Below are 13290 nucleotides of genomic sequence, written 5' to 3'. Positions count from 1 at the left end.
TTAATTTCACTTAAAGTATCTTTTCAATTTTTTTAAATAATTTCAAATATCAGTATTCAACATTTCATGTTTTAAATATCAAAACATGACTTATGCATGTGTAACTGCAGGTTAAAGCATCCCATGTCCCTCTAAGCTGCATTAACATGTGTAAATACATCTAAATGCCACTTCATATGCAACTTCTGCAAAGATTAATTTTATTCATACTGATTTAATTTGTTTAGTAACAGCCTAAATGTATTATTATAATTGACTGATTAAATGTAAGAATTTGACTCAAAAGATGACTTTAAAAAAAAAGGCTTTATAAAAGGTAAGAATGCCCATATAAAAGTTAAAAATCAATTTAAACTTATTTGGAAAAGATTCATTAATGCCACTTCATATGCAACTTCTGCAAAGATTAATTTTATTCATACTGATTTAATTTGTTTAGTAACAGCCTAAATGTATTATTATTATAATTGACTGATTAAATATAAGAATTTGACTCAAAAGATGACTTTAAAAAAAAAAGGCTTTATAAAATTTTTTTTTTTTTTGGCTAGTAGACGTTATGAATGGCCGATAACTTAAAAATTTAGTAGCCAAATTGGCTGGTGAGTGAAAAAGTTAATTTCAATCCCTGGTTATTTTACATCATAATAATATTTCACAATTTTACATTTGTTCCTGTATTTTTTATCAAATAAATGCAGCCTTGATAAGCAGAAGAAACTCCTGTAAAAAACATAAAAAATTGTTCTGATCCCAAACTTTTGACCGGTAGTGTATGTCTAAGTACAGTGTGAAAACAATACTATAAGGAACAAACCCATGGCTGCACGTCTTTACGTCCATCAGGAACCACACAAAAACATTTTCTTCCATCAAAAGCATGTAAAAGCTGCGCTCAAGTAAACAGGATCTCGATTTGCACGTATAGTGTTTGTGGCGTCAATCGTCTCGTGCGCTCTGCACTATTGAGTAGCTCTTGCACGGGTTCTTGAAGCACACAGACGGAAGCGACAGCGGCCACGAGAACGTGCAGGGAACCGTCGTCTTAACGTTCTTCTCCAGGAAGTTAAACACGCGGTTCCACCACGTCTGGTTCAGGTAGTTGTGAGGAGATCCTCTCAAAGCCTACAAAATCAGGAGAGCCGCCATTTACAATTCGCGACACTTAAAGGGTTACTCCAACCCCAAAATGAAAATGTTGTCATTAATCACTTACCCCCATGTCGTTCCAAACCCGTAAAAGCTTCGTTCGTCTTCAGAACACAATTTAAGATATTTTGGATGAAACCCGGGAGGCTTGTGACTGTCCCATTGACTGCCAAGTAACTTACACTGTTAAGGTCCAGAAAAGTATGAAAGACATGCAGCACGGCTGACACAGAAGAGCGTACGCTGCTTGCGTTCAGCGGATATTCTCCAAAATGGCGCTACGGGGATGCGGAGAGACACAGAGGAGACGAATTGTTGTGTAAAGTCGTTATTATTGTTTTCTTCTCGTACAAAATGTATTCTCGTCGCTTCATAACGTTACGGTTGAACCACTGATGGCAGATGGACTATTCTGATGATGTCTTTCATCCTTTTCTGGACCTTGACAGTGTAAGTTACTTGGCAGTCAATGGGACAGTCACAAGCCTCCCGGGTTTCATCCAAAATATCTTAAATTGTGTTCCGAAGACGAACGAAGCTTTTACGGGTTTGGAACGACATGGGGGTAAGTGATTAATGACAACATTTTCATTTTGGGGTGGAGTAACCCTTTAAAGCAGAATTCATAATGTTTAGCTTTTGGTCCAACTTAGTAAGAAAAACTACTAGTTAGCTTTTATTTCAGCTGCTTCAAAGATGACGTATAAAGAAACAAAATGCCAAAGCTACTTGAAGTCAAAAGTTGCGAAAAAGCCATGCTTAGGGAAAGCACACAGAATAAATGCTTCTTCTGTTTAAAATGCTAAAATATTTTAATGTTTCGATCTCTAATTTCTTTTTTCTATTTTACTATGATTTGTTACTATTAATGTTAAAGGGTTAGTTCACCCAAAAATGAAACCTCTGTCATTAGTTACTCACCCTCATGTCGTTCCAAACCCGTAAGACCTCGGAACACAAATTAAGATATTTTTGATGAATTCTGAGCGCTCTCTGACCCTCCCATAGACAGCAAGGTAACTACCACAATCAACGTCCAGAAACGTAGCAAGGAGATCGTTAAAATAATCCATGTGACATCAGGGGTTCAACCGTAATTTTACAAAGCTACGAGAATACTTTTTGTACGCAAAGAAAACAAAAATAATGACTTTATTCAACAATTCGTCTCCTCCGCGTCACCCTATAGCGCCATTTTGGAGAATATCAGCTGAACGCAAACAACGTATGCTATTCTGTGTCAGCTGCGCCACGCGAATACGTTTTCTACGTTGTTTATGCTTTGATTTGAACGAAAACAACGTGACGCAGCTGACACAGAATAGCATATGCTGTTTATGTTCAGTGGTAGTTACCTTGCTGTCTATGGGAGGCTCAGAGAGCTCTTAGAATTCATCAGAAATATCGTAATTTGTGTTCCGAAGATGAACAGAGGTCTTGCGGGTTTGGAACGACATGAGGGTGAATAATTAATGACAGAATTTAAATTTTTGGGTTAATTATCCCTTTAAAAGTCTACTGTTTTTTATGGAAGCCCATTTCCGCCACAGAATAAAAGAATAAAAAATTCTCTCAAAATTCTGAAGAAAAAAGTCAAAATTATGAGGTATAAACTCACAATTCTAAAGGAAAAAAGTCTGAATTATGTGATATAAAGTCAGAATTCTAACATTTTTCCCTCACGGTTTCGAATTTACATCTCTCTGGGTTTTTTTTTTTCTGCCACGGAAAAAAAAAAGTTTGACTTATCTCACATTTCTAACTTTCCTTATCACAATTCTGAGTTAATATCCTGCAATTCTGACTTTTTTCAGATCTTGTCAGATTTGCGTGATTTAAAGTCGCAATTAACTTTATTTAATCATTTTTTTCCATGGTGGAAACAAGCTTCCATAGTTGTTTTTTTTACCTGATTTTGTTATTTGTTCATTTTTCATAGTGTGTTTTTACTCTACAGTAGTCAACATTTGAAGTGGATCAAAACCTTTCATCAAAATGCGTTCTTGTCTTAGGACAACTTTGATGCATTTTTTTGATCCACTTCAAATGTTGACCAAGTATTGAATCCAATTAGGGTGAGTTTGACCTGCACCATTAAGATAGTTCCCAGGTTTTTAACATAGGTGAATATGTATTATTAATTGTGTCATCACACAGCTGACTCTCAGCAAATTTGCAATCTTCCACATGAGTTTCCATGCAAGAATATGGAATGGAAGTTAAACAAAGCCGTTTTTAATAAGCTTTTACCTGGTTGTTGGCTATGGTGTGGTACCAGTAGAAGAGGCGTGAGGTGATGAAATACGCCACCACTACGTCCACGCTGTAATGCTCATGCGCCATCAGGATACAGACCACGCCCACCACGCTTAGCAACCAGCAGATCACATGATAGCAACGCCACACCAACGAGCGGGGCGAGTCTACCACACAAAACAACTCACTTCAAAACATAACCAATCCTTAACTGGGTTAAAAAGAACAACAGTGGGAATGCAAGTGGACTGAGAGCCGATGGAAATGATGATGATGATGATGGTTTCCTCATACTCACATTCCTGGATGAAGAGGAAGGTGAGGGTCAGCATGACCGTGTGGCCGCTGTATAGGAAGTCTCCACACATGAGATGAGAGGCAGTGATGGACAAACCTGCTCCAGACACCAGCTGCAAAACACGCTCGATCTTGCCGTGAGAATCACCGTAGAGCTACAGACAGAAGCCGACCAAACATAAAAGAGGCATGAGATAGAAACACCAAAGCTTCCCACGAATGCATGCTGCAATTCGGCATTGCACGCAGAAAACACAACACAAATACATCATAGCTAATTCATCTCACAAATTAAAATGACTTATTTCTCGCAATTGCAATTCAGACTTTTTCTTTTTTTTTTGAGAGCTGCGAGTTTACATCTTGCTGTTGCAAGTTACTATAGGATGCAATTGGGAGTTTATGACTTGGAATTGTGAGAGAAACTCGCAATTCAAACCTTTTTCTCACAATTCCAAGTCATAAACTATCTCATAAACTATATCTTTCAATTTTACGTTTTTAACTCAGTTCTGATAAAATTGCAAGTTATTAAATCCAAGATGTAAACCCAATTCTGATAAAAAAAATTTAAAAAAAAAGACAGAATTGCAAGATATTTTTTTATATCCCCATATTGTGAGATAAAAACGTACAATTAGCCTTTTTTATATGTTTATTCAGTGGCAGAAATAAGCTTTCATATGTGATCATAAACTATAATTTAATGCACAAATAAATGCTCTGCATCGAAAATATATATATAAACACACTAGGACTTTTTTTTGCAGCATTTACTTTACAGCCATTTTATTGGTTAATTCAAAGAGCACTAAAGACAGGTTACACTCACAGTATGGATGGATGAATAATTATGAGACGCTAGTGAGTCATCTATGCCATATAAATTGAGAAAGCGTCACATCCTGATGAAGATTTTAAACTCAGAAGATGAAAATAACTCTAAAAGCTCAAAATTAACCATTGCGTCCTATGCTGTGCAAAAAACACCCCGGTTAAAAGCTCAGAAAGTGTTTTATGTGTATGTTAAGCCCTTATATCTTGATTGCTGCAAAACACGCTCGATCTTGCCGTGAGAATCACCGTAGAGCTACAGACAGAAGCCGACCAAACATAAAAGAGGCATGAGATAGAAACACCAAAGCTTCCCACGAATGCATGCTGCAATTCGGCATTGCACGCAGAAAACACAACACAAATACATCATAGCTAATTCATCTCACAAATTAAAATGACTTATTTCTCGCAATTGCAATTCAGACTTTTTCTTTTTTTTTTGAGAGCTGCGAGTTTACATCTTGCAGTTGCAAGTTACTATAGGATGCAATTGGGAATTTATGACTTGGAATTGTGAGAGAAACTCGCAATTCAAACCTTTTTCTCAGAATTGCGAGTTTATCTCACAATTCCAAGTCATAAACTATCTCATAAACTATATCTTTCAATTTTACGTTTTTAACTCAGTTCTGATAAAATTGCAAGTTATTAAATCCAAGATGTAAACCCAATTCTGATAAAAAAAAATTAAAAAAAAAAGACAGAATTGCAAGATATTTTTTTATATCCCCATATTGTGAGATAAAAACGTACAATTAGCCTTTTTTATATGTTTATTCAGTGGCAGAAATAAGCTTTCATATGTGATCATAAACTATAATTTAATGCAGAAATAAATGCTCTGCATCGAAAATATATATATAAACACACTAGGACTTTTTTTTGCAGCATTTACTTTACAGCCATTTTATTGGTTAATTCAAAGAGCACTAAAGACAGGTTACACTCACAGTATGGATGGATGAATAATTATGAGACGCTAGTGAGTCATCTATGCCATATAAATTGAGAAAGCGTCACATCCTGATGAAGATTTTAAACTCAGAAGATGAAAATAACTCTAAAAGCTCAAAATTAAACATTGCGTCCTATGCTGTGCAAAAAACACCCCGGTTAAAAGCTCAGAAAGTGTTTTATGTGTATGTTAAGCCCTTATATCTTGATTTTCTGCTTGTTTTTCTCAACAGCTAATGCTGATACTAGAAAGAAGGTTGGCTGATTTACTGTACATGTTATGTAATATAAATTAACTGTATGAGTTACACGAGTTAATACGAGTTATTTTTAGTGCTGTCAAATGATTAATCGCATCCAAAATAAGTTTTTGTTTGCATAATATCTGTGTGTTCTGTGTATATTAATTATGTATATATAAATACACACACATACAGTATAGATTTTGAAAATATTGACATGTATTTACAATACTGATATATACAATACTTGAATATTTATATTCATATAATTTATATTATAAATAAATATATTTATTATATAAAAATAAAATTTTTCCGAAATATATACATGCATTTGTGTGTATTTATATATGCATAATAAATATACACGAAACACATATTATGCAAACAAAAACTTTTATTTTGGATGCGATTAATCGTTTGACAGCACTAGTTATTTTACGTAAAATGTTAGTTAAAATTTATTTGAAAATTTTGGGAAATTGTGTGCATTAACCATGCAGTAGCAATCATCTCAAAATGTCAAAATATCAGCCAATATTGGTGAAATTACCATAATTTTGCACAAGTGCAAAGGGCATCTTTTCAGTTTACGTACAATATAGTGAAATAATAAAATTTGACACTGATATGCGTTTGATTGCATTTATTTTGAATGTACTAAACTTGTATAAAGATGCATTACATCAGTATTGCATGACTTTTATTTGCACACTGCATGATAGTTCACTCATTCATATGTGTTTGTGTTCACTGAGCGGCACTCACCTTCGGGGCGCAGTGCATGTGCATGCTGGGAACAGGAAGAGTTGTGATGTACATGGTCACCATACGGTACAAATACAACATTCCCTGCAGGAAGAAAAACCTTCGGCCCACGATGGCTCTGTCAAAACAACGGGAGGAGGAGGAATCATGGGATTGAGTGAGTATAATGAGCTTATATTTGCAACTGAAAAGCTTTTTTATTTAACTTGCACCAAGACATAGGGCTGCACGACTGGGGGAAACAATCTAATTGTGATCGGCTGACACAGAAGAGCGTACGCTGCTTGCGTTCAGCGGATATTCTCCAAAATGGCGCTACGGGGATGCGGAGAGACACAGAGGAGACGAATTGTTGTGTAAAGTCGTTATTTTTGTTTTCTTCGCGTACAAAATGTATTCTCGTCGCTTCATAGCGTTACGGTTGAACCACTGATGGCAGATGGACTATTCTGATGATGTCTTTCATCCTTTTCTGGACCTTGACAGTGTAAGTTACTTGATAGTCTATGGGACAGTCACAAGCCTCCCGGGTTTCATCCAAAATATCTTAAATTGTGTTCCGAAGACGAACGAAGCTTTTACGGGTTTGGAACGACATGGGGGTAAGTGATTAATGACAACATTTTCATTTTGGGGTGGAGTAACCCTTTAAAGCAGAATTCATAATGTTTAGCTTTTGGTCCAACTTAGTAAGAAAAACTACTAGTTAGCTTTTATTTCAGCTGCTTCAAAGATGACGTATAAAGAAACAAAATGCCAAAGCTACTTGAAGTCAAAAGTTGCGAAAAAGCCATGCTTAGGGAAAGCACACAGAATAAATGCTTCTTCTGTTTAAAATGCTAAAATATTTTAATGTTTCGATCTCTAATTTCTTTTTTCTATTTTACTATGATTTGTTACTATTAATGTTAAAGGGTTAGTTCACCCAAAAATGAAACCTCTGTCATTAGTTACTCACCCTCATGTCGTTCCAAACCCGTAAGACCTCGGAACACAAATTAAGATATTTTTGATGAATTCTGAGCGCTCTCTGACCCTCCCATAGACAGCAAGGTAACTACCACAATCAACGTCCAGAAACGTAGCAAGGAGATCGTTAAAATAATCCATGTGACATCAGGGGTTCAACCGTAATTTTACAAAGCTACGAGAATACTTTTTGTACGCAAAGAAAACAAAAATAATGACTTTATTCAACAATTCGTCTCCTCCGCGTCACCCTATAGCGCCATTTTGGAGAATATCAGCTGAACGCAAACAACGTATGCTATTCTGTGTCAGCTGCGTCACGCGAATACGTTTTCTACGTTGTTTATGCTTTGATTTGAATGAAAACAACGTGACGCAGCTGACACAGAATAGCATATGCTGTTTATGTTCAGTGGTAGTTACCTTGCTGTCTATGGGAGGCTCAGAGAGCTCTTAGAATTCATCAGAAATATCTTAATTTGTGTTCCGAAGATGAACAGAGGTCTTGCGGGTTTGGAACGACATGAGGGTGAATAATTAATGACAGAATTTAAATTTTTGGGTTAATTATCCCTTTAAAAGTCTACTGTTTTTTATGGAAGCCCATTTCCGCCACAGAATAAAAGAATAAAAAATTATCTCAAAATTCTGAAGAAAAAAGTCAAAATTATGAGGTATAAACTCACAATTCTAAAGGAAAAAAGTCTGAATTATGTGATATAAAGTCAGAATTCTAACATTTTTCCCTCACGGTTTCGAATTTACATCTCTCTGGGTTTTTTTTTTTCTGCCACGGAAAAAAAAAAGTTTGACTTATCTCACATTTCTAACTTTCCTTATCACAATTCTGAGTTAATATCCTGCAATTCTGACTTTTTTCAGATCTTGTCAGATTTGCGTGATTTAAAGTCGCAATTAACTTTATTTAATCATTTTTTTCCATGGTGGAAACAAGCTTCCATAGTTGTTTTTTTTACCTGATTTTGTTATTTGTTCATTTTTCATAGTGTGTTTTTACTCTACAGTAGTCAACATTTGAAGTGGATCAAAACCTTTCATCAAAATGCGTTCTTGTCTTAGGACAACTTTGATGCATTTTTTTGATCCACTTCAAATGTTGACTAAGTATTGAATCCAATTAGGGTGAGTTTGACCTGCACCATTAAGATAGTTCCCAGGTTTTTAACATAGGTGAATATGTATTATTAATCGTGTCATCACACAGCTGACTCTCAGCAAATTTGCAAACTTCCACATGAGTTTCCATGCAAGAATATGGAATGGAAGTTAAACAAAGCCGTTTTTAATAAGCTTTTACCTGGTTGTTGGCTATGGTGTGGTACCAGTAGAAGAGGCGTGAGGTGATGAAATACGCCACCACTACGTCCACGCTGTAATGCTCATGCGCCATCAGGATACAGACCACGCCCACCACGCTTAGCAACCAGCAGATCACATGATAGCAACGCCACACCAACGAGCGGGGCGAGTCTACCACACAAAACAACTCACTTCAAAACATAACCAATCCTTAACTGGGTTAAAAAGAACAACAGTGGGAATGCAAGTGGACTGAGAGCCGATGGAAATGATGATGATGATGATGGTTTCCTCATACTCACATTCCTGGATGAAGAGGAAGGTGAGGGTCAGCATGACCGTGTGGCCGCTGTATAGGAAGTCTCCACACATGAGATGAGAGGCAGTGATGGACAAACCTGCTCCAGACACCAGCTGCAAAACACGCTCGATCTTGCCGTGAGAATCACCGTAGAGCTACAGACAGAAGCCGACCAAACATAAAAGAGGCATGAGATAGAAACACCAAAGCTTCCCACGAATGCATGCTGCAATTCGGCATTGCACGCAGAAAACACAACACAAATACATCATAGCTAATTCATCTCACAAATTAAAATGACTTATTTCTCGCAATTGCAATTCAGACTTTTTCTTTTTTTTTTGAGAGCTGCGAGTTTACATCTTGCTGTTGCAAGTTACTATAGGATGCAATTGGGAGTTTATGACTTGGAATTGTGAGAGAAACTCGCAATTCAAACCTTTTTCTCACAATTCCAAGTCATAAACTATCTCATAAACTATATCTTTCAATTTTACGTTTTTAACTCAGTTCTGATAAAATTGCAAGTTATTAAATCCAAGATGTAAACCCAATTCTGATAAAAAAAAATTAAAAAAAAAAGACAGAATTGCAAGATATTTTTTTATATCCCCATATTGTGAGATAAAAACGTACAATTAGCCTTTTTTATATGTTTATTCAGTGGCAGAAATAAGCTTTCATATGTGATCATAAACTATAATTTAATGCAGAAATAAATGCTCTGCATCGAAAATATATATATAAACACACTAGGACTTTTTTTTGCAGCATTTACTTTACAGCCATTTTATTGGTTAATTCAAAGAGCACTAAAGACAGGTTACACTCACAGTATGGATGGATGAATAATTATGAGACGCTAGTGAGTCATCTATGCCATATAAATTGAGAAAGCGTCACATCCTGATGAAGATTTTAAACTCAGAAGATGAAAATAACTCTAAAAGCTCAAAATTAAACATTGCGTCCTATGCTGTGCAAAAAACACCCCGGTTAAAAGCTCAGAAAGTGTTTTATGTGTATGTTAAGCCCTTATATCTTGATTTTCTGCTTGTTTTTCTCAACAGCTAATGCTGATACTAGAAAGAAGGTTGGCTGATTTACTGTACATGTTATGTAATATAAATTAACTGTATGAGTTACACGAGTTAATATGAGTTATTTTTAGTGCTGTCAAATGATTAATCGCATCCAAAATAAGTTTTTGTTTGCATAATATCTGTGTGTTCTGTGTATATTAATTATGTATATATAAATACACACACATACAGTATAGATTTTGAAAATATTGACATGTATTTACAATACTGATATATACAATACTTGAATATTTATATTCATATAATTTATATTATAAATAAATATATTTATTATATAAAAATAAAATTTTTCCGAAATATATACATGCATTTGTGTGTATTTATATATGCATAATAAATATACACGAAACACATATTATGCAAACAAAAACTTTTATTTTGGATGCGATTAATCGTTTGACAGCACTAGTTATTTTACGTAAAATGTTAGTTAAAATTTATTTGAAAATTTTGGGAAATTGTGTGCATTAACCATGCAGTAGCAATCATCTCAAAATGTCAAAATATCAGCCAATATTGGTGAAATTACCATAATTTTGCACAAGTGCAAAGGGCATCTTTTCAGTTTACGTACAATATAGTGAAATAATAAAATTTGACACTGATATGCGTTTGATTGCATTTATTTTGAATGTACTAAACTTGTATAAAGATGCATTACATCAGTATTGCATGACTTTTATTTGCACACTGCATGATAGTTCACTCATTCATATGTGTTTGTGTTCACTGAGCGGCACTCACCTTCGGGGCGCAGTGCATGTGCATGCTGGGAACAGGAAGAGTTGTGATGTACATGGTCACCATACGGTACAAATACAACATTCCCTGCAGGAAGAAAAACCTTCGGCCCACGATGGCTCTGTCAAAACAACGGGAGGAGGAGGAATCATGGGATTGAGTGAGTATAATGAGCTTATATTTGCAACTGAAAAGCTTTTTTATTTAACTTGCACCAAGACATAGGGCTGCACGACTGGGGGAAACAATCTAATTGTGATTGATCTGACTGACTGAAAAACTGCAACTGCGATTTAAAATGAAACTTTAAATTACAGCGTGTTTGTAGGGCTGTGTCGTGACTGATACACACACTACTGGTCAGAAGTTTATAATAATTAACATTGTATAAGTCTCTTCTGCTCACTAAGGCTGCATTTATTTATTTGTGTTTGCATACAAAAATACAGTAATATTTTGAAATATCATTACAGTTTAAAATACCTGTTTTCTGCTTTAATCTCTGTTAAACTGTAATGTATTTCTGTGATGCGCAGCTGTATTTTCAGCATCATTCCTCCAGTCTTCAGTGTCACATGATCTTCAGAAATCAGTATAATATGCTGATCGAGAAACATTTCTGATTATTATCAATGTTGAACACAGTTGTGCTGCACAATATTTTTGTGGTAATGATGCTGAAAATTCAGTTTTGCATCAAAGGAATAAATTACATATTCACACATTTTAAATTGCCATAATATTCCTATATAATATTAATAATAAAGCCTCTCTTTTGGTGACAACATCCGGTTTCTAAGTGCTTCTCATTACAAGTTTGTGAAGATGTTTGGCGCACGTTGCGTTTCTAAATGTACGTTCAGACTCAGATGCAGATTGAGTTTATGCAAAGCAGCATTTACTGTGAACCGAGATACTAAAAGCACTGGATCATGAGCTGCTCAAGTGTAAATGAACACAATGACGCACTGAAATGTTAGCATCTGAACAGCTGAGTACGGAAAAAAATCGTGGTGCTCATCAACTGTTCGGATACCAACATTTTTCAAAATATCTTCTTTTGTGCTCAACTGAAGACAGAACAAGTGGAGGGTGAGTAAATGATGACAGAATTTTCATTCTGGAAGTGAACTACTCCTTTAATTAAGTTGATAACTGCACCAAGCCATATTACGATTTAAGTTTTATTTCGATTAATCATGCAGCCCAAGTTCCCAGAGAGCACAGGTACGTCTGCAAGACGTCTGTTAAAGATCTCTTCATCTGGAAAGCATCAAACATCTTATAGACGTCTTTAAGATGTCAGTTTTACATTCATTCTAAAACATAAACATCTTAAAGACATCTTCTAAACGTCTATTTGACATCTGATAGGAAACGTCCTATAGGCGTATAGCAGATGAGCACACACTCTAAAAAATACGTCTCGCAGATGTAATGCAGACGTCTAATAGACGTCTCCGTGATGGATGTGTGCTATCAGGGTTGGACTCTCACTAAATGCTCACCTGTGCTTGAGGAAGAGCCACTGGATGAACCACAGAGCCACCAGGATCATCCCGTTCACCTCGGTGACGGAAAACGCCCACTCCACACGCGGCACATAATCGAAGAACTTGTCCGGTAACGGCGGGCTGACGGACTTATCCGGGACTCTCTCGTGGACGACGGTGATCATGACGGTAGTAAGGACGAGGTTAAATCCGGCCCAGATGAAGGCAATTCCCGTCTTCCACCATTCCGAAGGCAGCCGGGAGCCGCTGGACCTCGGGACGGGGATGCGGATGTAGTCCTGGTTTTTCCGCAAGACTTTACGGAAACCCCTCGCCAAATGTGTCGGCTGGCTGTCGTCTGGCTTGTCGTCAACCTGACCGCCACTGGGCGTGACCGGAGAGGGGTGTGGCCGCCCGGTGGGCGTGGTCTGGGGGCGTGGTCTGTCATCTATCGTCACCATCACATGGTAGCCACCGTTGGGTCTGTCATCTTCTCGTTCGTCCAGAAGATGAGATGCTTCCATCGCTCATACACTACAACTAACACAAAATTTAATATTAAATATACAATATATAAACATTTAAAACTATTGTCACATGATCTCAATTTATGTCGCATGTTTAACTCAGTGAATGATTCGAGTATTGTCTCAAATAAACACTGTTATTTGGAATTCTCAATCAAATTTTGAGCAAAAATGTCAGTAGAAAAACATGAGTGTTGGTAAATATTTTTTTAATTGAATGCATAAAAAAAATTACAAACAAGGCATATAGTTAAAGCACTGAAGATGATAAATCCTTTGCCTCTCAACAAATAATTATACAGAACAACAAAACTTACTAAAATAATAACACAA

The 13290-nt window shown here is 36.2% G+C and overlaps 1 protein-coding gene across 1 annotated transcript; it reads right to left on the bottom strand.

Moving 5' to 3' along the window:
• Nucleotides 1–726: 726 nt before the first annotated feature.
• Nucleotides 727–12970, bottom strand: LOC107568965 (phosphatidylcholine:ceramide cholinephosphotransferase 2-like). The gene is made up of 5 exons (XM_016254966.1): nt 12446–12970; nt 10941–11058; nt 9095–9248; nt 8791–8963; nt 727–1125 (listed from the first exon to the last, which is right to left on the bottom strand). Exons 1-5 carry the CDS (start codon nt 12952–12954, stop codon nt 940–942), a joined length of 1140 nt encoding a protein of 379 aa, XP_016110452.1. The 5' UTR covers nt 12955–12970; the 3' UTR covers nt 727–939.
• Nucleotides 12971–13290: the final 320 nt, after the last annotated feature.

The sequence above is a fragment of the Sinocyclocheilus grahami genome, unplaced genomic scaffold (genome assembly GCF_001515645.1).
Source record: "Sinocyclocheilus grahami isolate Dianchi unplaced genomic scaffold, SAMN03320097.WGS_v1.1 scaffold1296.1, whole genome shotgun sequence".
Classification (NCBI taxonomy): domain Eukaryota; kingdom Metazoa; phylum Chordata; class Actinopteri; order Cypriniformes; family Cyprinidae; genus Sinocyclocheilus; species Sinocyclocheilus grahami.
The sequence above is the reverse complement of the archived record's forward strand: the minus strand, read 5'-3'. Positions and strand labels throughout refer to the sequence as shown.

Excerpts from the sequence above, each read along its gene's own strand:
- LOC107568965 (XM_016254966.1), bottom strand. The coding sequence starts at position 12,954 with ATGGAAGCATCTCATCTTCTGGACGAACGAGAAGATGACAGACCCAAC. Across the intron at positions 8,964-9,094 it reads CTTCCTCTTCATCCAGGAAT|ACTCGCCCCGCTCGTTGGTG; the intron begins GTGAGTATGAGG and ends TTTGTGTGGTAG. Across the intron at positions 1,126-8,790 it reads ACACCATAGCCAACAACCAG|GCTTTGAGAGGATCTCCTCA; the intron begins GTAAAAGCTTAT and ends CTGATTTTGTAG.